Below are 25,726 nucleotides of genomic sequence, written 5' to 3' on the forward strand. Positions count from 1 at the left end.
GCTAACCAGAAGGCTGGAGGTTCAAACCCACCAGCCATTCCTTGGTAGGAAGACTGAGCAATCTACTTCCAAAGAGATACCACCTTGAAAACCCAAGAAAGGGTCATTAAGAGTCAAGATTGACTCGATGGTAGTGAGTTTGCTCTATATTAGAAAGAGCCCTGGTGGAGCACTAGTTAAGCGCTTGGCTCCTAACCAAGAAGTCAGCAGTTCATATACATCAGTAGCTCCACAGGAGAAAGGTGTGGCAATCTGCTTCAGTAAAGATTTAGTCTTGGAAACTCTATGGAGCAATTCTAATCTGCCCCACTGGGTCACTATGAGTTGGACTCAAGTAGATAACAACAGGTCATAGGTACTATATTAGCTGGTGACGAGTGCTACCAAAAAGAAAAAGCAAGGAATGAAATTAGGGAGCTTCAGGATGTGGGTGTCATGATGTGTTATAATTGAAATAAAGTGGCCCAAGTAGTGCAGAACAGTCCAATGTCCTATACAACTACTGAATGTCCTACTGACATTTATATAGCTAAAAATTCTACTCATCATTATCTAAGCTAAGAACTCATCTCCATTCCAGATATGAACTCCTTGTAATTTTAAAATTCTTTTGATAAATTCTTGGAATTTTCTAGGAATACAGTGGCAATATAAAAATCCAGGAAAGACTGTAGACATCCTTTTGCTGAGAACTGTACCAACAAGTGTTTACCACTTTGGAAATCAAATTACAAATGGGAATGCCATTGTGACATGAATGGCCTATATAACACATTTGATCAGTCTTCATTTGTAGGTTTGAATTCACATGTTAATCATAAGTAAAGCTGCAAGTACATGACTATTTTGTTATGTTTTCTAGTGCAGCCATGCCAGAACACTGATTTACTGAAAAATATTACTTGGTTATAAATTATTTTCCTTTTATTTGTCCTTCACATTTCCTTTAGGACATTTATACTGATATATTTGAAAATTCTTATACATGTTGTTTATGTTAACAATGAATTCCATTCAAAACATACAGTATTATGAAATACTGTATTTATTATAAAAAAGAGATATAGGGTTGGTAAGGTTGAGAACCATGGTTTAAAGTCAAACGTCCATCTACGGGATGTTGCCTTACCATGGCTATCATCGCCAACACTGACCAATTTTTTTATCTCATTTAGTTCAGCTAACGAGTATCTTTTTTAAAAATTAAAAACTTCACAAATACTTGATAGCTATTAGCATCTTTTTTTCTGAAATATAAACAGGTTTTACTGTACCCCCAGAAATGTAAACATCTGCTTAGGGCAAAAGTTAATAACTCTGCTGCATGGAGCACTTTTTTGGAATTGAGTAATTTTGTCCGACCAGACAACAGCTTACAAAGTAAAAGTGAGAGGAAGCAAGGCTGACAGAGTTTAAAGATGAGCACAAAAACAGCAAAGGCCAATGTCACCAAGGGTTTGTTCTAACTAGGGGTCTGAGGGAAGAAGGAAGAGAACAAGATGGGAATACAAGTCTTCTTTTCATATTCTCTTGTATCAACAGCCTCCCACGCCAAGGACTGTCCCAGATTCTGGAGATACAATAAAGAACAAAATAGGCCAAGTCCCTGCCATCAAAGCTTACAGCCTAAGGAGGAAAAACAAAAGATTAATATAAAAATAAACAAATATTTTGTATGTCAGGTAATAATAAATCCTATGAAGAAAAGTAAAGCAGAATTAGGAGAATAAGACTGAAAGGAATAGGGGTGTGTTTTGTTACTTGTAAGCAGATTATAAACACTGTTAATAGAGGAAAAAGGTGTTGAAATTTCCAAACATGCAATATGAATATATTCATAAATTAGAAATGTCTGTCTGTGTGAAAACTAACAGAATATTTCCTGTAGAGTCTGAGATACAGGTCCATACTGAGATATGGATTTCAATAGTGGTGTTAGCCTCTGTGTTCTCATCCTGCCTCTAGTTATTTTTAATAATATCTCATATTGGCATAAATTTTATGGCTTACAAAAGTATTTCTCATATTATTTCATTTGATTGTCAAAAAAATCTTGAGAAATACACAATGCAAATAGTATTATTTCTATTTTAAGGAAGAGTAAGCTGAAATTACAGAGGCCAGGAGTCCAGAAAAAGGTCACAAGGCGAGTGAGGTATTCTGACAACAACCAAGTTAGAAGGTGGTGCACAAGAATCAGCACTATTCCCAAGTAGGAAGCCAGAGAAGAGGTAGCCCAGAGGGTAAGTATATTTTTCTCTCTTAGGCCTCCCCAGCAGAGCTTCTCACACCAAGTATGTTGTAGTTTCATGCATATAAACACAAGTGTTTTCATCAAGTACATACTGACTGGGAGGAATTTTCATACGGAAAGTTTTTTTTTGTTTTTGTTTTGTTTTTTGAGTATATTACCCACTGCCACTGAGTTAATTTTGACTCATACAGACTCTATACGATACAGAAGAACTGCCCTATGGCGTTTCTAAGGCTGTAAATCATTACAGAAACAGACTGCCATAGCTTTGTCCCACTGAGGGGCTGGTGGGTTCAAACCACTGACCTTCCAGTTAGTAGCTAAGCCCTTTAACTTTTAACTGTGCCACCAGGGCACCTATACTCTATTAAGAAATTTTAATTCCATTACCTACTTTCTATTAAAAACACTTCATTTTCTTGTTATTGAAGTTATTTTATATAAGCTGGGTAAATTTTACAACAAAAGTTTTTCCTAACCATAGCTCCCCCATTATGATCTAATTCAGTGGCAAATATTGAAATAAACTATTTTTTCAGATCATTTATGATATTTTCAATATTACCAACAAGATTGAAGTGTTCGGTTTATTATTCACAGCAAATTAAATGACATGCATTTCAGCCTAAAATTTTTAGGATTTCTTTGGGTTGATTATTTCTATCAGTAATTTTTATTACAAAGCCATTTACTAGCTAATATAGGAGGAAATGTTAAGCAATTTCTCCCACATCATAAAATGAATCTATTGAAAAGAGTTGGTTCTTGTTACTGCACATATTGAGTCTATTGCAAATAACTTTGTTCACCCTGAAATGATAGTTGACAGACTTCAGAAGGAGAAATGACACACACATCTGCGTCAAAGCAGAGGGCTTAAAATATCCATCTTCCTTTCCCAAAGGTCAGCAGTAACAGCTTAGGTAAAAAGAAAAAAAGTAAGAAAATTATGCTGGGTGAGAGTGATAAATGCACCTGGACATATAAGGCATAATGGGATTCTGGAGTTATTTATACCATCAGGAAGATGATACGGAGATGATGAAGTAGTAACACTCAAATAAGAGAATAACATTATTGTATGTGCCTCCTCCAAGAGAATATACACTCCTGAAGGACAGAAACATGTCTCAGACTTCCTTCCACTTATACAGTAACACAGATCTGCAAATTAATACAGGAGATTATCTATTCAGCAATTACCCCTTTAACTTAGTCTATCACTGTTTCAAACATATTAGCCAGTATGCTTCTTTACATACCTTTTCTTTCATGGTTTTTATCTCCACTTCATCTACCTTTCTCTCATGTTGGCTTTCTAACTTTTTAATTTTCTTTTGGAGTTCTTCAATTAAACTTTGTTTACTATCTAGCAGAAGTTTGCCCTGAAAAATATAGATGTTTCTTTACAGTTTAGAATATAAAAAAAAAAAAACATAATTAAAATTGCAATTACAGACACTCTGAGGCTACTGCTAACAATACGTCATAAATGATATTATTATGTAAGTATAAAATGGTAGCACTTTCTGCATTTTAATAAGTTATGATGTATAAATACAACAGAGTTCAATGATGGAATTGTTGTTGTTGTTGTTGTTATGTGCCATCGAGTCAGACGTGACTCACAGCGACCACTCCTTGGGTTTCCGAGGCAGTATCACTATGGAAGTAGATTGCCCAACCTTCCTTCCGAGGAGTGGCTGGTGGGTTTGAACTGCCAGCCTTCTGGTTAGCAGTCAAGTGCTACCAGAGCTCCCATGATGGACTTAGTTACACAAAACAAAATGATTTGAAAGCTATTTTCCACAAACATTATAAATGAATAAAAACCAGGAATAAAGTACTACCTATAAATGATAAATCAGAGATTATCACAATCAAATATAAAATTACCTGTAATCCACTGGTTAGTCTTTTAATTTGCCTTTTCAGTTCATCATTCTCTTGATCGAGTCCATCTTTCTCTCTAACTATTTTATTGTAGGCTTTTTGTTTTTTTTGCAGTTCATTGTTTAAGTCATTCAAATTCTCAGCTAGTGTGTTTTCTCTATTCTTACTTGTTTTCAAAGCTTCTTTCAATTTTAAAAGATTTTCACTTAAATCTTCAATTTGTGACTAATAAAGGATAAAAATATAATATTCACCAAGTATCAATGATAAAAGCAATATAAGCCTGAAAGTGTATATAACACTTGGTAAAAAGAAAATTTCAATCTAAATTTTTGTTAAGTACACAAGAAATAAAATACATCAAATATACTACCTTCAATGAACATCAAGAAACAAAATTTTATCAAGTAACCAAATGTTTTATTATGGCTTAATTATTTAATTAAGTACATAGCCATGTGTAAGGCAATGTTTCAAACACTGACGTATAATGTTTTAAAAGAATACCATAAAACAATCTCTGACTTCAGGTAGTTTAATTTACTTTGCAAGGACAAAATATAAAAGGATAATGTCAGACAGTATAGTATATGGAAGCCATTAGAAAGGACTTCCTAGTGGCCCTACATAGTAACAGTGATGGAAACACTGGCTGGCACTTCATATACAGTTTGTTGAATAGACTATCAAGTCAAATAGTCAGAAAAGGAAATCAGTATTATTGTAATTCAATTTAAAGGAAAACAAACTGTCTTAGAAAAAGAATGTGAAGAATTTCATGAATTCAGAGAAGAAATTTCATGCTAAGAAAAAAGCACAAAAAAGGCATCAACAAAGGGTCTTTCTTACTTATATGTTGATTTATTTAATGGATTTTTCTATTGTCCTCTATGCTTATAATTTTTATAGGTACAATGCTGTGGTTGTTAGGTGCCATCTAGTCAATTTTAACACAAAGCGACCCCATGTGACAGAGGAGAACTTCACCACTACTGGGTGGGTTTGAACTGTCAACCTTTCAGTTAGTAGCTGTGCACTTAACCATTAAGCCACAAGTGCTCCTTTTATAGGTACAATAAAACCAAAAACCTATTGCCATCAGGTACTTCTGGCTCATTAAAAAAACTCACTGCCGTCAAGTTGAATACAACTCATAGTGACCCCTCTCGGGTTTCCAAGGCAGTATCACTATGGAAGTAGACTGCCCAATTGTCCTTCCACGGAGTGGTTGGAGGGTTTGAACCACCGTCCTTCTGGTTAGCAGTCAAATGCCTTAGGCATTATGCCACCAGAGCTTCTTCTGACTCATAGGTGGCTTAAAAATTTTGAGTAAAATCCAGTCTCTATACTCCAAAGCACTTATGAAAAATATGCACACATAAACCAAGAATAAATGAAAATTACAAACAAAATAAAACATATCAAGACTAGATTTCTGTCATTTTACTCAGAAAATACTGTATAAAACTTTATAAATTTGAAAATCATGATGAAATATATGTTTTGGAAAAAGTTTAAATCACCAAAATTAATGGTGAGACAAAATAGTATGTTGTCAATAAACAAATAAATAACTTTAAAAAAGACTTCAAAGCCAGGTAGCAATATGGGCTGAATGTTTTAAGGACTACATGATTTCTATAAACTATTTCGGGGGGAAAAAAAAGAAAGTTAAATAATTGGTATTATGAATTCCCAAAATCTAGTCAGAAAACTCTTATAAGACAAAAGAAACAAAAAACAAAAAATCTACACATCCACCTCATTTATAAGACACAAGCACACTTGTTTTATCCTGTGCTTTGCTTTACTGCACTTGGTAGACACTGCATTTTTCACAAATTGGTTTGTATCAGCCCTGAGTCATGTAAGTCTTTTGGCACCATTTTTCCCATAGCATGTGCTCACTTTGTGTCTCTGGTCACATTTTGGTATCTCTCACAATATTTCAAACTTTTCATACTGCTGTTACATACTTAATAAATTACAGTACAGTATAAACATAACTTTTTATATACAGCAGGAAACAAAAAAAATTGTGTTACCCGCTTTATTGCATTATGCATTTTATTGCATGGTCTGAAACCGAACCTGCAATATCTCCAAGATATGCCTGTAGAAGTCAAACTCCTAAATAAAATGCTTCTTAAATACAATTTTATTAGGAAGAGTAGCTCATAACGGCCTATTCTTTTCTAACCAGTAATAATATGATGATGTGTCTCAGTACAATGATAGTGTAAGTACCATGAAGATACTGACTCTTCAAAAATGTTTATGTGTGTGTGCATATCTGTCTACCAATAATTCATTACACTAAATTCCCTATCCACTATCAAAATTACTACATTTCAAAATTAATTCTCTTCCAGTGGGAATTATCAGGGATTCTGTTACATTAATGTGTATGTTGGTATTCACCTTTAGCTCTCTGGTATGTCGATCAACAATTTGCTGAACATTGAGATTTGTTTCTTTCTGAGAAGCTGCAGAAATAATACGTTCTTCAGCTGCTGCTGTCATCTCTGCCCGAAGTTCCAAAAGGGCTCGACTAAGTGCCTAAAATTTACAACATACAAAATTTTCTTAACAAAAACTGGTATTTTATAATGAATGTATAATATAAAAATAAACAAGATTTATTACTTTATATTAAAATACAGTGTTTAATTAAACTGAATTAGAAAACAATTCAACTCTTTCAAATTAATTTCCTTTAATAATGAGGCTTAATTCTTTCCAAATTGGCTATGAAAATTCAGAATCTTGAAAAAAATTATTTTGATAACCCAGAACTAAATCAAACAATTTGTACTACAAAAATTGGGCATGTTTTATTTTCAAATATTCAAGTTTAGATATTTACTTAAATCCTTCCATTTGAAGTGAACAGATTTTAAGTAAACAAGGAAAATTATGGGATTGGAGAAGAAAAAACTGCCAATAATTTCAAGCTAGTATAAAAAAACAGAGCTCTGCTGGTGTAGTGACTAAGGCATTTGCCTGCCAACCAGAAGGCTAGTGGTTCAAAAACCCACCAGCCACTCCTCAGAAAGATTTGGCAATCTACTTCTGTAGTGATACCACCTCGGAAACCCAAGGAGAGGTCGCTGTGAGTCGGATCCGACTCCACGGCAGTGAGTCTGGTGTTGGTTATACTTTCTAAAACAATTTGAACATACACAATTGGACATAAATGAAGAAACCTAATAAATCAGATAATCTACTGGCCAACACCTTCTCACAAGACTATCTCTGTGACTCACATCTTTATTGTCTCTTCCTCACTACTGCTGTTGCTGGTTGCCATAAATTGGGCCCCATACTCATGATGACCCCATGCACAGCAGAATCAAATACTTCCTGCTTCCGAATCCTGTATCATCCCCTTGGTCAGTTGTGGGTTGGACTGTTATGATCCACAGGGTTTCCAATGGTTGATTTTCTTAAGTACATCACCAACCCTTTCTTCCTAGTCTATCTTAGTCTAATAGCTTTGCTGAAACCTGCTCAGCATCGTATCAACATGTAAGCCTCCACTGACAGGCACGTGAGGACTGTGTATGAAGTACATCGGACAGAAATTGAACGTGGGTCTCCTGCATGAAAGACAAAAATTCTACCACTGAATCACTAATTCAGGTCCTTCTTAATCCTCCAAACTTTCAAAATAGTATACCCCCAGTAACTATAGTTAAAATATCAGCAGAAAAGGTGAGAAATAAAGTAATTCAGACATCACTGCACTTCCTACAGAAAACCCACAAATCAGATAAATGACAAACAACTTAAAAACAAAAACTGGACATCGAATTTATAAAAAACTATCAATAAACCTATTCAAAACTATTATGTGGAAAGACCTTGTTTAACAGCGTTAGACAAGGCTCATATTTTTTTATCACAGTATTACCATTTTGTTTACAAATTTACAAACCTTCTCTAAAAGCAATCTGTTGTTGCTGAGTGTCATTAAGTTGATGTCAACTCATAGCCACATTATAGGACAGAGCAGAATTGTTCCACAGGGTATCGTAAGCTGTCTTTATGGGAGCAGATCACCAGGTCTTTTCTTCCATGGTGTCAATGGTGGGTTAGAACCACTAACATTCTGGTTAGTAGCTGAGCACTGAACCATTACACCATCAGAGCTCCTTACAAAAGCAATCTCCCACCCGTTTCTCCTGTATGTTGATAATTTTCTGTTGTTACTTACTTTCTGTTGCTTCTCTTTCAAGGCTAATTGACTCTTTAGCCGTTCTACTAGATTCCTCATTGTAGTTGTAGGAGCTCTAGAATTTGCTTCTTTTTGAGCCTGAATTTCAGATTTCAAACTCTGTGATTCCTTTTGTGATTGGGCCAGAAGACACCTTAAATCTTCGACTTCTGCTTTCACTTTTTTTACTTCATTTGCATGGTTTTCTTGGAGTCTAATATAAGCAAACAAATATATTTAATAGATGTGCAAATAGCACTTCTCTGACTGCTACAAATGTTACAAAGAACAAATTTTAAGTATCCTTACAACCTAAGTCTTGATTAGACATAAAAATCCAAAAAAAGAAAAATTCTTGATTCCACTTAACTTCTCTTATGCTTAGCATAAATCAGACTTTTTTTCTTCTAGTTTTTGTCTACTATTTTTGACAATAATATTGTGTTACTTTGTGGCTCTAGTCAAATATAGAAAATGAACAACAACAACAAAAAAGAGTATTTTAAGCATTTTCCAATAAGGTATGACTTCTTCCTCTACATCAAGATTTCTCAACAACTATACTATTGACATTTTTTATGCAATAATTATTTGTTGTTAGAGGATGTCCTATGCAATGTATGATGCATAGCAGAATTCTCAGCCCCTCCCCACAAGATGCCAACAGTGCTCCCTAGTGGTGACAATAAAAAATGCTTCCAGACATTGCCAAATGTCGCCTGGGAAGGCAAAATTAACCCTAGACAAGAACCATTATTACTCTATATTGTCATGTTATAAAGGCAGACTATAAATTTTCTCAGAAATCACATGTATTATTAACTTATGATTCCAAAGTAACTGTTACTATGTTAACATGTATATGTATATGCATAATATATATATTACATATGTTATATATAATATATATAAATTGACACTATCAATAGTTACTCAAGTAATCCGTACTGCTCATTAAGCATTAATAAATCTGATGAACTGAACTGTATCTAGGGCACTGTGCACACAGACAGTAGATCAGTAATGTCATCAATATGGGGATTCAAATTATTAAACTTTGAGTAATAAAGGGAAGATTGTGTTAAGTTATAAACTCTATACTTTCTAGGATTTGTAACTTACAGTGAAAACCTGAAGTCTAACTTTACATGATCATCAAATTGAAAAAATAATCAAGTTTCACTGAAGAAATCACAGTCTCCTAAGGTACATTAAAATACAGACATCAATGTAAATACAGAGGATAAAAGCTCATTTTAAGCATTGAATGACAGAGTATGATACAAAAAGATGACTTCAAGTATTTCATGTGGTAAAAATTGACATTTATATGGTAATTTCAAAGGCTGATTACTTCCTACACCTAGGAATTAGATTCAAAGCACAAGTAATTTTATATGCTGAGACATGACAAGAAACATACTATATCAAAAATAAAATCTCTTGAAAAAATTTAATAAAGTGTAGAAAAAAGACTGAATCTGTAACATGCTACTGCTAAACCAGTTTATTTTGGAGAATAATTTTTTAAAAGCAGCATATCCTTATTAAAGCAAAAATAGTGCGACTTTTCCCTGAAGGGTCTTGGATAAGTAAGAATCATAGAGATAGGAAGAGCTTCAGAGTTGGGATGGATATTACAGGTCAAGCACTTCTTCAACTTTCTCATATTTGAGATAAGAAAATCTAAGCCCAAAGAGAGAGTGCTATAATGATTAAAAAAATGAGTAATTGTAAATCTAGTTTGGGTTTAAAATTTATATTCTGACACTTTGTGCAATACTTAAAATTTCTAATATATAGAATATTGTTGAGCCCTCAATAGTCACTATGGTTAATAACAAAAAATATAGCTAAGCTGTTCTGGTAGTTAAGTTTGTGTGTCAACTTCGCTGGGCCTGGTTGAGTGGCTGGGCAGCTGGATGTAGTATTCCCCATGATGAGACTGGTAATCAACTCCATGGCAGAATCTCCTGTGGGCAGCTGAGTAGCTGCCTAGGGATATGGGCTGCCTCCTGCATGTAAGGAAAAGCCTTGGGGAACGGTCTCTAGCTTATGGCACACTTGAACCCTACATGTAGCTGTGTTGTTGTTCAGCAGCCTTCCATGCTCTGCCAAAACTGGGATTTACAATGGACTTGAATTAATGGCCTGCTATGTGGTTTGGCAACATCAAGACTGTATCTTTTCACTTGTCAACCTTGGGCTTGCCAAACTCAGCAGCCAGAAGCTGTCTGAAGAAAAGCCTCTAGTTTCAGTGGACCAGGAGCTGGAGGCAGAGCTGAAGCCCAAGGATGAGGGGCTTTTACCCAGCCCCCAGAGCATGGCACTTGGAACGCAGACTTAAACCCTCCAAACTGTAAGAGAATAAACTCCTGTTTGTTAAGGCCATCTCATTTGTGGTATATTTTCTTGTCAGAGCAGTACTAAGTAACCAGAACTGTTGTCGTTAACAAATATTTACTGAGCCTCTATTATGTCCCAGATACTGTTATAGGTATATGAATTATATCAATAAGCAAGAGTTTTATATTTATATTTTAATTTTTCAATTTTCAATTTATAATTTTTCAATTATACTGAGAGGCAGTAGTTTAATTTTCACATAATCACCCTGAAAGAGCCAGGGTAAGTACTGTCATTCACACTTTATATGTGAAGAAATGGAAACTCAAGGGCAAAAAATTGGTCCATGCTTCAGTCAGACTGACTAGATTCAAATGTGGTGCCCCTACCTCCTCCTGGACAAGTTACTGAGTCTTTTTATGGTCCAGTTTCCTATCTGAAAAATGAAGAAAATAATAACGTATGTCCTAATGTGTTGTGAGGATAAAATGTGGTAATACACATAAAGTGCTTAGAGTAGTGCCTGGCACAGCCAATGCTTACATTTCTCTTTATAATAAAGAACAACAACATTACCATTTGTCTATTTTGATAACAATACATTTCTAAGACTTACCTTGATTTAATATTTTCAAATTCTTTGATTTTTAATGCTGTGATTTCTTTTTGTCTCTCTAGATCTTGTGACACTTGCTTCAGTTTGATCAAAAGTGAAGACAGAGAGTCATCCTGCTCTGCCACTGTCTGTTCCATCTCGGCCAGACGAATGAAGTGCTTGTTGGTTGGAACTGAAGTAGGAGGCTGTTTCATTAAATCCTATGAAATATGAATGTATTAGTCATGGACATTTAGAAATCAACATCACACATACTGCATATTTTAATTTTAGGCCTCAAATGATCAAAATGTAGCATCTAATCAACAATATAATAGGCAATGCAGGTTTAAAGAAGATAGAACCTTAGACAATAAAGACTTTATTCTTTGTATGCACAGCACGCCTAACAAAGTGCCACATGCCATGGAGGATCAACAAATGCTGACTGGATTAATTTTATTTAATATTTTACTGTTATTTGTCTAACATAAAGTATCAAATTAAATATAAACTGTTGAATGGGAAATTAATTTGATGTGTACACTTTCACCTAAACCATAATATTAAAAAAAAAAAAAAAAATCAATAAAAGATAGACCCTTACCCAAGCTGTTTGTTTGAATTTATTGAGTGAACTATCAGCCTGTAGTTCTAATTTATGATGAAGAATATGAAGGTCTTCCTCATGTTTCTTAACAATTTCTCTTTGCTCCTGTTTTATAAAAAAAATCAGTCACATCTTAAATTGTGATTCAAATGAATTCACATTCTAAAAATCATAAATATTTTATTAGTTTTCAATCCCAGCTTTATATCATAATTTATTCTGAACATTAGAATAATATGTACTCATTACGTTTTCCCGTTTTAATTTCAGAAAAATTTAAAAGTGTTAAATTCCACCCCTCACAAAGTTCCAGGAAATATGGTTTCCACTGATAACCAGTGTGACAGGTTTCATTCTAACCTACTGCCTCAATGCTTACCTACTAACTTAATTGTAATTTTTCCAAAGCATATGCTCTTATCCTAGCAGCTATTTCTGATTTAGTCAGTCCCTAACAGAAAGATACATGTTCATAAACTGTCAGTTTTATTGACAGATCTATAATTCAATCATATAAAGTCATAATTCCTAAAGAGACTCATTTGAGAGGAAGAAATGAACTACCATTTCAGGGCAGAATAATATTTGGTTTTTTATTAGAAACATGATAATAAAATAGCACAACATAATAGAACCAAATACCTCTCTGGCTTTTTCTAGGAGATGTTGATACTTCTTTAACACTTCCTCCTTTTGATTTAACCTGGCTTGCATATTTGCAATGGTCTGATGAGCAATTTTTAATGTATGATGATATTGTGGTTCCATCTCTTTTCTGTTGAACTCAGTAAAAAGTTTTTCTCGTTCTGCTGTGGCAGGTAATCGAAGCCTTAATTCGTTGATTACTTTGTCTCTTGAAAGAATATTTTGCTCTGCTAATAATAAAGCAGATTCTTTTTCTTTTAATTTCTGTAATGATCAAATAATAATTCTTAAATATATTTTTTTTTCCTTTAACAATGCTTTGTCTGAACTTTAGAAAGACTGGTTTGAAGCAAAAACAGGAGTTTCACTTTACTTTACACATAATACTTATAATACCCATCTGATATTAAGTAAGTTTATTATATTTCTATATAACAGCACACTCACAGTAATTTGCATGTATATTTTATTTGGGAGCTCTGGTAGCATAGTGCCTAAGGCACTTGACTGCTAACCAGAAGGCTGGCAGTTCAAACCCACCAGCCACTCCTCGGAAGGAAGGTTGGGCAATCCTACTTCCATAGTGATACTGCCTTAGAAACCTAAGGAGGGGTCGCTATGAGTCGGGGCTGACTCGACGGCAAATAACAACCAACAACAACATTTTATTTAGTTATAAGAATATCACATCTTAGAAATGTCCTTGTGCTAAAGATGAAATTTAATTAGGCCTTTTACTTATTTAGATCTTGCTCTATTAGAACTAGAAATGCATGTTAGATTTAGAAAGGAAATTTAATAAATCATTCCTTATATTTAGGTCCACCGACTGTCAGACTACCAGAAAAACAATCCACAGAAGTCAGCTAAGTTCTGAAATTGTTACTTTAGAGGCCAGAGCCAACGACTCACTATGATAAAATCTACAGTTTATTAAAATAAAACAGAGGAAGGTTGTTTACGCTTCACTAGGATTAAGACAGATGTTTTAAATCAAGTAACTCAGTGCCAATTCACACATATGACAAGTCTAGTTATAAATAATGAAGGAAATCTTAGTTTTTTCAATTAATTGAAATGTATAATTTTACTTGTAAAATTATTTTAAAGTGTATTTACAGCTAACATGTTTTGATGGAAAGTAAAATGAAAATCATATTCAGTTTATATAATTTTCTGGATAATTTAATAAAGAAGGTTGATTTGATTTGATCACCTATTAAACAATTCAAGACCTAGATTCAAAAGAAAAGTAATTTCTAGTTTATCTTCAAGCCCTTTTACCACCCACAAAAAGGAATGAGCTGAAAATTGATCCAGAGTGCAGTATACAACATGCACTTCAAATAAAACAAAACAAAGATGAAAATAATCGATTCTTGATCACACAGCAAAGGTCACCTATACTGCTCATAAAACTACAACTAAACGGCCTTGTCTTTCCCTTCATGCTAGCATTACTGATCAGTATGCCCCCAAAATGAGAAGTAGTGATTGGCTAGTGAATTCAAAATAGGCACATCTGCTGTTCCTTATTGACTATTAGAACAGAAGAGAGGAAAGGCGAGTGGAATTAGCAACAGGTACTATTTATCATTCTGTGTTCTGCCCTCACTACTAAGGATTATTTAGAAATTATACAAACATACCCAGTAATACTCTAATTAGAATACAAATTTATGTGGTTACCTCTTCTAATGATTTGCAAGTTGCTCTTGTTTCTAGGATTATTCGAACATTCTCCTTAATTTTTCTCAGCGCAATCTCAAGTTGATTTGCAAGGGGCAAACTAGGGTCTGGCATCGATCCTGTAGCCTCTTCAAACTGTTAAGAATTAGAAATTTTTTAAAAAAAGCAGTTCCAGCACTGAGAAGAGCAATGTTAATTTTTGTAACTATAACAAAACATAAGTGAACCTCCATTTGTATTTTAAATGTAAAAAGATAACATCAGTTAAAATCACATTTGACTTTAGAAAATATATTATGAGTTAACAGTTTAGGTCATGCTATAGAGGCTGCACAATCATACGTTAGAATCATTCATACCTTTTGTGCTGCATTTAGTATTTCATTTTGTTGACGGTCAAATATGTCTAACTGGCGTTCCAGCTCAACTTCTCTTTGATCCCAGGCCAGTTGTCTTTCTTCATGAAACTGAAAAAAGGCAATCTGTGTTAGATACATACATGCAAAGAAGAACAGGCATATAACAGGAACTCTGCATATATCTCTTTATCTACTCCTCACAACAATCCTTTAAGGTCACTACGATTATTCTTATTTTATGGAAAAGAAAACAAATTCAGAGAGGTAAACTAACTTGCCTAACAGCACAGAGATAGAGAGATGTGAAGTCAGAATTTCAATCCACCCACCCATCATTCATCCAACACATATTTAATGACAGATACTATTTGTCAGGGATTATTCTAGGCATTAAGAACACAGCAGTGAACAAAAGCAAGTCCCTCTCACCATGAGACTTACATTCTAGCAAGGGTACACAGACAATAAATAAGCAAGTAGCTATGTAATATATCAGATAGTGACAGGTAGAAAAAAATGGACATCCTGAAGAAAGCAGTAATACACGGGAAAAAAAAATGAAGCCAGGCAATCTTTATGGAGGGAATCATGATGGTAGGATTTACTGTTGTATATGGAGTGGTTAGTTAAAGCTGCACTGATATAGTAAGACATATGAGGAAACAATACAGGTATCTGGGATAAGAACAATCTAGGGAGAAAAAGCAACAAAATCTCTGATGCAAGCAAGTGCTTGATGAATTTCTTCTGCTTCTAAAGTGTGCATGCTTTATCTACATCAAGATATCTTTTCCTATTCTGACAATGAGAGTCAGCAGAAACTATGAACAGTCAAGTAACTAATGCTGAAATTGAAAACCAACATATGAAATAAGTTCATGCATTATTTCTTATAATTAAAACCACAATTATAATAACTGAATAAATATACATATTTGGAATAGTTTTTAGGAAAAGAATATATTATAACACAATAATAGGAGCTATATTCAATTAGGAGAATAATGTAGTCACTTAGGCAATTTTCATGTTTTAATAAAAAAAAAAAAAAAAAGATAAAATGAAACCTTGTTCTGTTGCACAATTTCTTCCTCTAGATTACTGATTGTATGCTCATACTCAGAAATTATGTTATTCAAATATTTTATTTCTTCTTTATCCTTTACCAATTCTCGATTTAGTTTAAGCTCTTGAAGACGAAGTTCTTCTATTTTCATGTGCCAACTGATTACCTAAAGATTTACAAGTTACATATATAAATATGAATGTTGTATAAATAATTTCTCCACAAATCCTAACGACTTTAATTGAAATTAATGAACAATATCCTATAATAAAATAACACACACAACTATTTTCAGTCAAGCTACATAGCTGAGTTTATTTAGAACTTCCAAATGCTCTTTTGTAATACGTGAGATCTTAACATAAAACATTTGTTAAATTACATTGGATTAAGATATAGTTTATTAACATATGTTGTTGTTGTTGCTATTGTTGTGTGCCGTCAAGTCGAACCCAACTCATAGCAGCCCCTTCCTTGGGTTTCTGAGGCGATATCACTACGGAAGTAGATTGCCCAAACTTCCTTCCGAGGAGTGGCTGGTGGGTTTGAACTGCCAGCCTTCTTGTTAGCAGTCAAGTGCCTTAGGCACTATGCTACCAGAGCTCCTTATTAACATATACTTTCAGTTTTTCACCACCGTCATATATTTATTAAGCACTTAATTTACTGTGCAAGGCATTATAACATTAATTTTACTTTCAAAAAATAGAAATCCTAAGTATTTCCAGCCTGGCAAGTAAGATTAAGTTGCCAAATAATTGTATTTCATTTAATTTATTATCAAGTGGAGGTAAAAAATGCATTATATTAAAAAGTAAATATAGATCTACTCTTAGAAATAATTTTAAGCAGCTAATATTTATGAAGCTATAAAGAATAGATTTCAAATACAACCACTAATGGCTAACAATAATTTTAATAAACACTTAATTAATGAATTAATTATGAAGGTTTCTACTATTTAAAATTTTTTCATCTCATATAATATAAACATTTTTACTAAATTTTTGTTTAGAAAGTTCTTTTTTTAACAAACAATGCACATTCAAGAATCAAAATTCCTAATTTATAAAATCAAAATTAGCAAATATACTGTTGGTCATATACTAATCATTTTTCATATAGGTACATACTAGAAGAGCTTAAAATTACTGAGTAACTTTTGGAAGTACTAACCCTAAACCAGTGGCCTACCTTCTGTGCTCCTCTGGAATCCTTTAAAGTGCTTATTAACTCTTCTAGGCCCTTTAACTTTAATTCCACTTCCAGCGTTTTCTTCTCCATATTTCTATGTTCATTTTGAAAATTTTTCATGTCTTGCATTATCTTAAGTTTGTCATTTTGCAGCTGAATCATTGTTTTAGAGAACTTCTCCTGTTGTGCCAAGGGTAAAGCTCCACTAAACTGTCGTCGCAGAGATTGAATTGTTTGGCGCAGATGTTTTGCCCTATTTCTTCCCTCCAAGCGAGCATAATAGAGAGTCTGTTCTTTTGCATCAAGTTTTTGCTCTAAGCGCAAATTAGAAGCCTCCATCTTCCGCAGTTTAGATGTAACTGACTCCAACTTACCAAGAGAAGTAGCTTCACTAATTTGAAGACAGACAATATGTTGGTGCAACTTGGCAATTAGTGCCTTTTCATCAGACTGTGCCTAATTTAAAAAAAAATATATACATATTTGTAGTAAGTTCCAAAGTTTTCCAATTGAACTTATCGTGGATTTAAAAATGACAATTTACTACATAAAATTTTAAAACAATGGTACATTGGAGCCTATAAAAATCTAACACTGCTTTAATACAAATAATTACCAAAGAAAAAACCCACAGAATCAAACATGTTAAAAATCCAAATGTCACATCTAATTAAATGTTGGGATATTACTGGTTTTTTAATTTACATATGCAAATAACAATATTAGTCTCATATTAAAAATGATGTAATAGTTATTATTTTTAATCCTAAAAATCTTATATGTGAATTTGTGAAAACTACATATAAATATATATATCTCTGGTAGCATAGTTCCTAAGGCACTTGACTGTTAACCAGAAGGCTGGCGGTTCAAACCCAGCAGCCACTCCTCGGAAGGAAGGTTGGGCAATCTACTTCCGTAGCGATACTGCCTCGGAAACCCAAGAAGGGGTCTCTATGAGTCATGTCCGACTCGATGGCACATAACCACAACAACAACAACATATAAACTATTGTTGTGAATGACTACTATTTATCAGCGTCTTAACTTTGATCAATAACTAGCATGATATAGCTACAGACACTTAAATAGTTTTCTGGATTATGGATGGTATTTCAAGCTAAAAGTGATTTTTCTAATCTGACTCTAACTAATAAGAATAGGACCCTATGGTGGGCCTATCTGCAGATAAAACTCTAAAGTCATCCCAATAGCTAACGTAAATTTAAGAGAAAGGAGATTACATCTGTAAGTGCCAATACTCACATACCTGATAGTCTAAAAGTTGCATTCTGAGGGACTCTACTTCCTTTTCCCTGGACTGTTGCTGTGTATTCAGAATTTCAACTTGCCGTTTAGCAATATCGGAAATCTCTCGCAGTCTAGATAGTGATAACATAATTCAGGAACAATTGAGTACATTTTCTAAGTGAATATTATAATTCAAATTTCTAGACCACTGGAAAAGTCACTAGTTTCCAGCATCTCTTTTTAGTATGAAATATTAAAGCAAAGTTTCCTAAACTGTGTGTCATAAAACACATTAATTCTAAGAGCTTAAACAATGTTCTATGAAAAACTCCATTCCAATACTCCATTCCCCCCCGAAAATTCATAACACATAGTATTTGTATCAAAAAGTCTAAGAAGTTCTAAAGTAAATAATTATCTAAAAGTGGATTTAATTGTATCTTTTTCCAAATGTGTATGGCCAAAGAACCTTTCTCACACACTTTTTTTTTCCTTCATGATATACTAGAACAAAATAATAAATAGGCCCATCTGATATAACTGTAGAGTTAAAAATACAGGAATTTTAAATTCCTATATACCTCAGGTAGATTAAGGTATGTTCTGATTTATTTCAATTTATAATTTATCAGAAATATGAATAAAAGCAAAGTATGCCTTTACTAAGATTACAAAAAAGGAGCTTGATAGTAATAAATCCTTCAATTTCCCATATGACTACTGTGATGAAATAACACAGGGAAAGTGAAATGAAAAGTGTTTTTTGCTTTGGGCTAGAACAAATGTAGCTAAGTATGACTGATAAACCTGGTTTTCTTACATTGACCAGAAGTCATCTCTTATTTAAACTTTTGACTAACAAAATAAAATTAATAATTACAAATTACTTCATTTCAAAAAACTGAGTTCCATGAGGACAGAGGAAGAACAAATAAAGGAGTCCTTAATGAAAAAGGCTGGGAATAATGGACTATACTTTCTGGTAAGCCACAGGAATCATTTTTAACTAGTTATTTGTGCTTGACAGTTAAGTCAGTGCTTCTCATATTTTTCTATAAAAGTAGCAGTAAATTCTCATAAAGACCCTATAGGACAGAGCAGAACTACCCCATGAGATATCTTAGGCTGCAATCTTTATGGGAACAGATTGTCAGGTCTCTTCTCCTGCAAAGCAAATGCTGGTTTTGAACCACCCCCCTTTTGGTTAGCAGCTCAGTGCTTAACCATTGTGTCACCAGGACTATGACTCAGAATCAACTTGTGGGCACACCACAAAGCAGCTAATTACAAAGAAGAATGAACACACAGCCTCTATTTGGCACACAATATTTAGTCCTTACATAGATTTTGTGTTCTAAGCTAGCTGAGCCTGTTTCCTCACGTAAAATGAAAACAATACTGTTACCTCAGGGTTATTAAATTGTATGAGTTAATATATGTTTAATACATGGAACAGCGCCTACCTAGTATATAGCAGATGCACAATAAATATAAATTAAGTCAAAATCTGAATTTTTCATTATATTTTTACAACAACTTTATAAAACAGGTAGATGAGGCACTATTATGGCCTTATTAAAGTGAAGAAACTGAAGTTCAAGTAAACTAAGTTTAAGATTAAATAAATTAAGTGATTGTTCTCCCCATCAAAAAAATGACTATGTGGCGGGACTAGGCCTCAGTGGTTTCAGTGCTCCAGAATACTACCCAGATTCTGAAACAATGTGAATCTTAAGAGGTTAATTCTTCTTCTATATTATTTAACCTTGTTGAATACCAACCTTGTTTATATTACTTAACTTCTTTCTTATAAAAAAGAAACCAGTATCACTTGCTACAAAGAATATTATACTTATGTACTTATAATTACATTCCGTAAAGATAAATTCAAGCAGACACTTAAAATCAAACTGGATAAAAAGTTGCCTGTACTTACTTTGACACTTCAACTTTTAGTTCCATTTCATTCTTCTCTAATTCTAGAATCCGTTGCCTATCAGCATCACTGACTGCTTTGCTCACACTGTCGGCTAACTCATCTCTCAACACCTGTTCCACCTTCTGTGCATCCAGATTTATTTTAGTAAGCTGAGGAAAGGGAACATGAAAAAATGTTCAGACATAGTGCCTTGGCAAAGGTTTCCTCGTAATTTAACTTTCAGAATGCAGTGATACTGCAGTCTTCTGTACTCTGCATTAGTTCAGATACTGAATTAGATGACTAGAGAGGGGAAAGAGTCAGGGGCCAAGTTTAGAAATAATAATTATATTTCAATCCACCAAAAGTAAGCTTTATTAGACAATTTTTTATTTAGTAATATCTGACCCTCTGATTTTCTTAACTTGCTTGGAATGTTTTGCTATATTTTGTGGCAACTAAAATATCTGTGAATGGCATTAACTGCCAAGAAGTTTAATGACTCTGATTACATTCAAAAAAGTCTAAAACCACCTATTAGATTATAAACTTCCCGAGGGCATAGATTACTGTCTATTTGGTTTACTGCTATAGTCTCAGTCCCTATACAGTGCCTAGCAAGTAACAGGCACTCAATACATATTTGTTAAATGAAAAGATGGTAGCAGAAAGCAATTCCATTATTAAACAAATAATAAATTTTTTCACATTAAATGCAATAATATAAAGTAGGTGAGAAACAAGAACTAATTCACAGAAACATCTGCTTTGTTTTTAAACATTCAGATTTAAAAAGAAATCATTTATTTATTACATGAAACACAGGCACTATAATAATATACTACTTCACAGATACCATCAAACCTCTTAACAATAATAATACAATGCCTACCAATGCTGATTCTGTGCTCACTAATTGCATGAAAAAATTATAATTTCAAACCTCAGCAAATTTGGTTTCCAACTCAAAATTACGTTCTTCCATTTGTTTAAATGAAGTCCTTAAATGTTCATACATTTTTTGAGAATGTTCAGCCCGCTGTCTTTCATTTAATTCCTTCATTTCCAGCATGGTGATTTTTTTTGAAATAGAAACAATTTCACTGTTGGTTATTGATTTCTTGGTCTTGTCCATGTTAGAGTCATTTCCTGTATGCAATAACACTTAAGTCAATCTCATGCTGCATATATCAAAAGCCTATGGAGGATATTTCAGATATTCTATATAAGGAGGCAATACAGATCTGTGGAAAACACACTAACTTTGAATAATGACATATCTAGGGTCTAGACCTGCTCTGCTATGCCCTTCATGTACAATACAGAACAACTCATTTAATGTCTCTGGAACTCAATGTTTTTCATCAATTTAATAATTTGAAAATAAAACAAAAACTTCTTATAAAAACTCACTGCTGTCAAGTCGATTCGCCTCATAGTGACCCCTCCTTGGCTTTCCGAGGCTGTATCTCTATGGAAGTAGATTGCCCCATCTCCCTTCCGAGGAGTGGCCGGTGGGTTTGAACCGCCAACCTTCTGGTTAGCAGTCAAGTGCCTTAGGCACTATGCCACCAGAGGTCCCTTTCCTTATAACATCTTTGAAGTAAGATATTAAGGACTTATGGGAAATCAAAAATATAGTAAATATACATATAACTGAAAGGAAATATGATGATGAGAAGAGATGCAGTGAAGCAACACTACTTTGTGAATATGAACAGTGACTTGATTTTAAAGTCTTACATACTCAAGTTGTAAAGTATAAAAATCTGAAGGCTTATGATTGAAGGATATCTCCAAATATGATCTTTAATCATGCATATTATTTGGATTTTGTATACCTCTAATATCATTCATTCAAGGAGCTCTGGCGGCATAGCGCCTAAGGCTTTTGACTGCTAACCTGAAGGCTGGTGGTTCAAACCCACCAGCCACTCCTCAGAAAGAAGGGAAGGAAGGTTGGGTGACCTAGTTCTGTAGTGATACTGCCTCGGAAACCCAAGGAGGGGTCACTGTGAGTCGGATCCGACTCAACAGCACGGCGTTGCATTGAGTTATTATTCAGTTCTGGTGGTGTAGTGCCTAAGGCATCTGCCTACTAACCAGAAGGCTGGCGGTCCAAACCTATCAGCCACTCCTCGGAAGGAAGGTTGGGCAAACTACTTCTGTAGTGATAACACCTCAGAAACCCAAGGAAGGGTTGCTATGAGTAGTATCCAACTCTACATAGTGACTTTGGGTTTTTTGGAGTATCGTTCAAATATTTTACATTATTTAACTAGTTGCTACACCCTAATTTTATATATGTAGTTGTATTGCCTTTCTTTTGACACAAAAATCTGTGGTTAAATATAAAGAAAACTAAAACCTCCCAATTTACCATAAAAAGGCACTACAGAGAAATGTCACTAGTTACATGGTCATTTTTTGCAGGAAGGGAGAAAAGTTTTATTTTTGCTTTGCATAAAAGACATGCTCCAAAAAGGGACCGGGTTTGCTGGTCTGATAGAGCCTGATGGAACCCCTGAGACTAGGGCCCCTAGCTGCCCTTCAGGTCTGGAATTGAACCCACTCCTGTGGCTTCCAGACAAACAAAAGACAGGCATGAACATTTACATTAGGCAGATACACTCCTTGAAGAGATCAATCACGGGAGACTAGAAAGGCTGTATATGCACAGGGAGACAGCTTGCGGGGCAGGGGTGCATGGGAGGGAAGGACACAGGGAAGAGATGGCTATGGAAAGGAAGCAGGAGAAGAGCAATTGCACTGTGGGAGACTGCAGTCAATGTCATGAGACTAAGTGTATGCGAACTGCAGTACGAAAGGTGAATTTGCTCTGTAAACTTTCACCCAAATCACAATTAAAAAAAAAAAAAAAGATATGCTCCAGAAAATAAAAAATAGTAAAGATTTTTTTCTCATTTTAGAGAACCAAATAAAATTTATACACTTAGGGAAATGAGTTATTTAAAGGAACCAAGCAGCAACTCAATTTGTAAATATCCTCTGTGACACCAATAACGTCCTCCTATTTTTCTAGCTTCACAAGTTTGAGTTTCATAACTGAGTTTTCTCAAAATACTAGCCTTTTTTTTTTTTTGAAGAATAAAACAACTGTTCTGGTGTCTACCTCAGTTTTGAAAAAGCACTTTACTCTGTTCTGTATGTATCTTGAAAATATAGTATCATAGAAAAGCTGCTGCAAACACTGATCATGTAACTAAAGTACAGATTACCAAAAGAGGCTAAAAGCATTAGGAAACCAGCCCATTATGAAATAGAGACTCATTCAGGCAATCTTAAGCACCCTGGATGAAAGAAAAAAATTGTAGTAATATGAGAACACAAAACCCCTCCCCATTCTACATTGTATTAAACTCTGATGATGAAGAGAGGCATGTCACAGGGCTGAAAGAAATAGGTTAGTCATCAACATGAAAAGCTTTTAAAACTTCAGACATATAAACCCATGTGTGGAAGAGATTCGGGTATTTAGAAATTAAGGAATTTCTACAGGACAATAAGTACTTACTAAAGAGTTAAGGTAAAATGAACCAAAAATCTGATGGAACTATATATACTACTCTTTTATATCTTGGTTGAAAGATATCTTCTTTCACATTTAATTTCTTGATGAATTAAAAATTACATTTCTAAAATTAGCTTACCTTAGATTTCCAAATGTTAGGTCTCTCTAAACCATACATGTCAGTTACCAATTTAAACTTGAAAAGCATTAAAGCCCTAGGTCTTGGAAATAAAAACGCCTGACCTAAAGCAGCAAATTTACTTAAAAAAGACAAATCACAATGCTAGTGAGATAAAAGTGTCAAAATGTCACAAACTAGGATAACCATTAGAAAAACTAATATGGGTGTGGTGGTTATGTTTGTGTGTCAACTTGGCTGGGCCTGGTTGAGTGGCTGGGCAGCTGGTGGTAGTTATTCCCCATGATGAGACTGGTAATCAACTCCATGGTGGGATCTACCACAAGCAGCTGAGTACTGCCTTTGGGATGTGGTCTGCTTTCTATATATAAGCAGAAGCCTTGGGGAATGGTCTCTAACTTATGGCACACTTGGACCCTGCATGTAGCCATCTTGTTACTCAGCAGCCTGCCATGCTCTGCTGACCTTGGGATGTACAATGGACTTGAATTAATGGTGTGCCGTGTGGTTTGGTAACATTGGGACTGTGTCATTTTATTTGTCAACCTTGGGCTTGTTAGCCCTATCAGCAGGCACTAGCTGCCTGAGTGACAAGATGCCTCTAGCTTCAGTGGGCTGGGAGCAAGAGGCAGAGCTGAAGCCCAAGGTCAAGGGACTTTCACACAGCCCCTAGAGCCTGGCACTCTGAATTTGGACTTAAATCCTCCAAATTGTGAGAGAATTAACTCCTGTTTGTTAAAGCCATCCCATTTGTGGTATATTCTTGTCAGAGTGGCACTAGGCAACCAGAACAATGGGAAAGCACTAGCAGGAGTCATAAAGATTTTAATAACCTCTGACACAGTAACAGCTCTCTTAGATACACATGAAGAAGTTCACTGTGGCATTATAAGCAGTAACAAAAATAAGAAATGCTAGTGATTTAATCAAGGAGCCTTGTGGCATAGTGGTTAAAACATTCAGCTGCTAACCAAAAGACTGGTGGTTCGAATCCATTAGCTGCTTCACGGGAGAATGAGGAAGCAGTCTGCTCCCATATAGATTTAAAGCTTTGGAAATCCTATGGGGCAGAGTTCTACTCCGTCCTATAAAGCTGGTATGAATCGGAATCAACTTGATGGCAGTAGGGTAAGTTGCTGATTTAATCACAAAACAGTAAATATTACATGGATATGTTACATTTATAAGTGATGAATACAACATGCAAAATATTTTTGATATCTACTAAATGAATACAGTAAATAATAAAACTTTATCATACTAAAGTATGTAATACATGCAAGCACATATGAGGTAATATAAAATGTGATATTACTGTAATGAAACTATGAGCAATATAAATTCTTTTCAAATTTTCTTTGTTTTATATAGAACTTTTCATTTAAAATTATCAAATGATATAAATTCCTAATGTAACCTTACATATGGTGAAAGAACTCATAATACTAGTTTTTATAACATACATATTTCAAAATTATCTCCAGTTATAAAAATCTTTAAATGATTCAAAATAGCTAATGCTTAGTCACATATTTTTAACATACAAGATTTCATTAAATCTAATCTAAGAACAGAAAACAAAAATTGAGTATAGATTAATATAGGATATTATTCATCAAGTGCCTGCTAAATTAAACTTTTAAGTTTAGAGTTTATTTTTATCAACATACCTCCTTTTCATCTGGTATAGAAAAGGAACTTTAAATGAAAAACATTTACTAGTAGGATCTTGAGAGCTCTGGTAGCGTAGTGCCTAAGGCACTTAACTGCTAACCAGACGCACCGCACCAGCCACTCCTTGGAAGGAAGGTTGGGCAATCTACTTCTGCAGTGACACCCCTCGGAAGTCGCTATGAGTCATGTCTGAATTGACGGCACATAACAATAACAGTAGGATCTTAATGATTTTCTATTACTACAGTAACAAGGTTGGGCAATCCTACTTCCGTAGTGATACTGCCTCGGAAACCCAAGGAGGGGTCGCTATGAGTCGGGGCCGACTCGACGGCACATAACAAC

The 25,726-nt window shown here is 34.4% G+C and overlaps 1 protein-coding gene across 1 annotated transcript in view; it reads right to left on the minus strand.

The window, feature by feature from the left end:
• The window catches only part of CEP290 (centrosomal protein 290), a 145,070-nt gene that overhangs the window by 53,707 nt on the left and 65,637 nt on the right, over nucleotides 1-25,726 (minus strand). The window contains exons 27-40 of the mRNA XM_042782692.1: nucleotides 20,980-21,185; nucleotides 20,055-20,206; nucleotides 18,138-18,249; nucleotides 16,868-17,323; nucleotides 15,675-15,839; nucleotides 14,608-14,715; nucleotides 14,249-14,383; nucleotides 12,557-12,823; nucleotides 11,912-12,019; nucleotides 11,326-11,525; nucleotides 8,364-8,577; nucleotides 6,569-6,706; nucleotides 4,151-4,372; nucleotides 3,517-3,639 (exon numbers count right to left, since the gene is read on the minus strand). Of these exons, the coding sequence (XP_042638626.1) occupies nucleotides 3,517-3,639; nucleotides 4,151-4,372; nucleotides 6,569-6,706; nucleotides 8,364-8,577; nucleotides 11,326-11,525; nucleotides 11,912-12,019; nucleotides 12,557-12,823; nucleotides 14,249-14,383; nucleotides 14,608-14,715; nucleotides 15,675-15,839; nucleotides 16,868-17,323; nucleotides 18,138-18,249; nucleotides 20,055-20,206; nucleotides 20,980-21,185 (2,606 nt within the window). The remainder of the gene's footprint in view (nucleotides 1-3,516; nucleotides 3,640-4,150; nucleotides 4,373-6,568; nucleotides 6,707-8,363; nucleotides 8,578-11,325; nucleotides 11,526-11,911; nucleotides 12,020-12,556; nucleotides 12,824-14,248; nucleotides 14,384-14,607; nucleotides 14,716-15,674; nucleotides 15,840-16,867; nucleotides 17,324-18,137; nucleotides 18,250-20,054; nucleotides 20,207-20,979; nucleotides 21,186-25,726) is intronic.

This window comes from Orycteropus afer, unplaced genomic scaffold (genome assembly GCF_000298275.1).
Source record: "Orycteropus afer afer isolate SDZICR_OR568_19922 unplaced genomic scaffold, OryAfe1.0 scaffold00416, whole genome shotgun sequence".
NCBI classification, from domain to species: Eukaryota; Metazoa; Chordata; class Mammalia; order Tubulidentata; family Orycteropodidae; genus Orycteropus; species Orycteropus afer.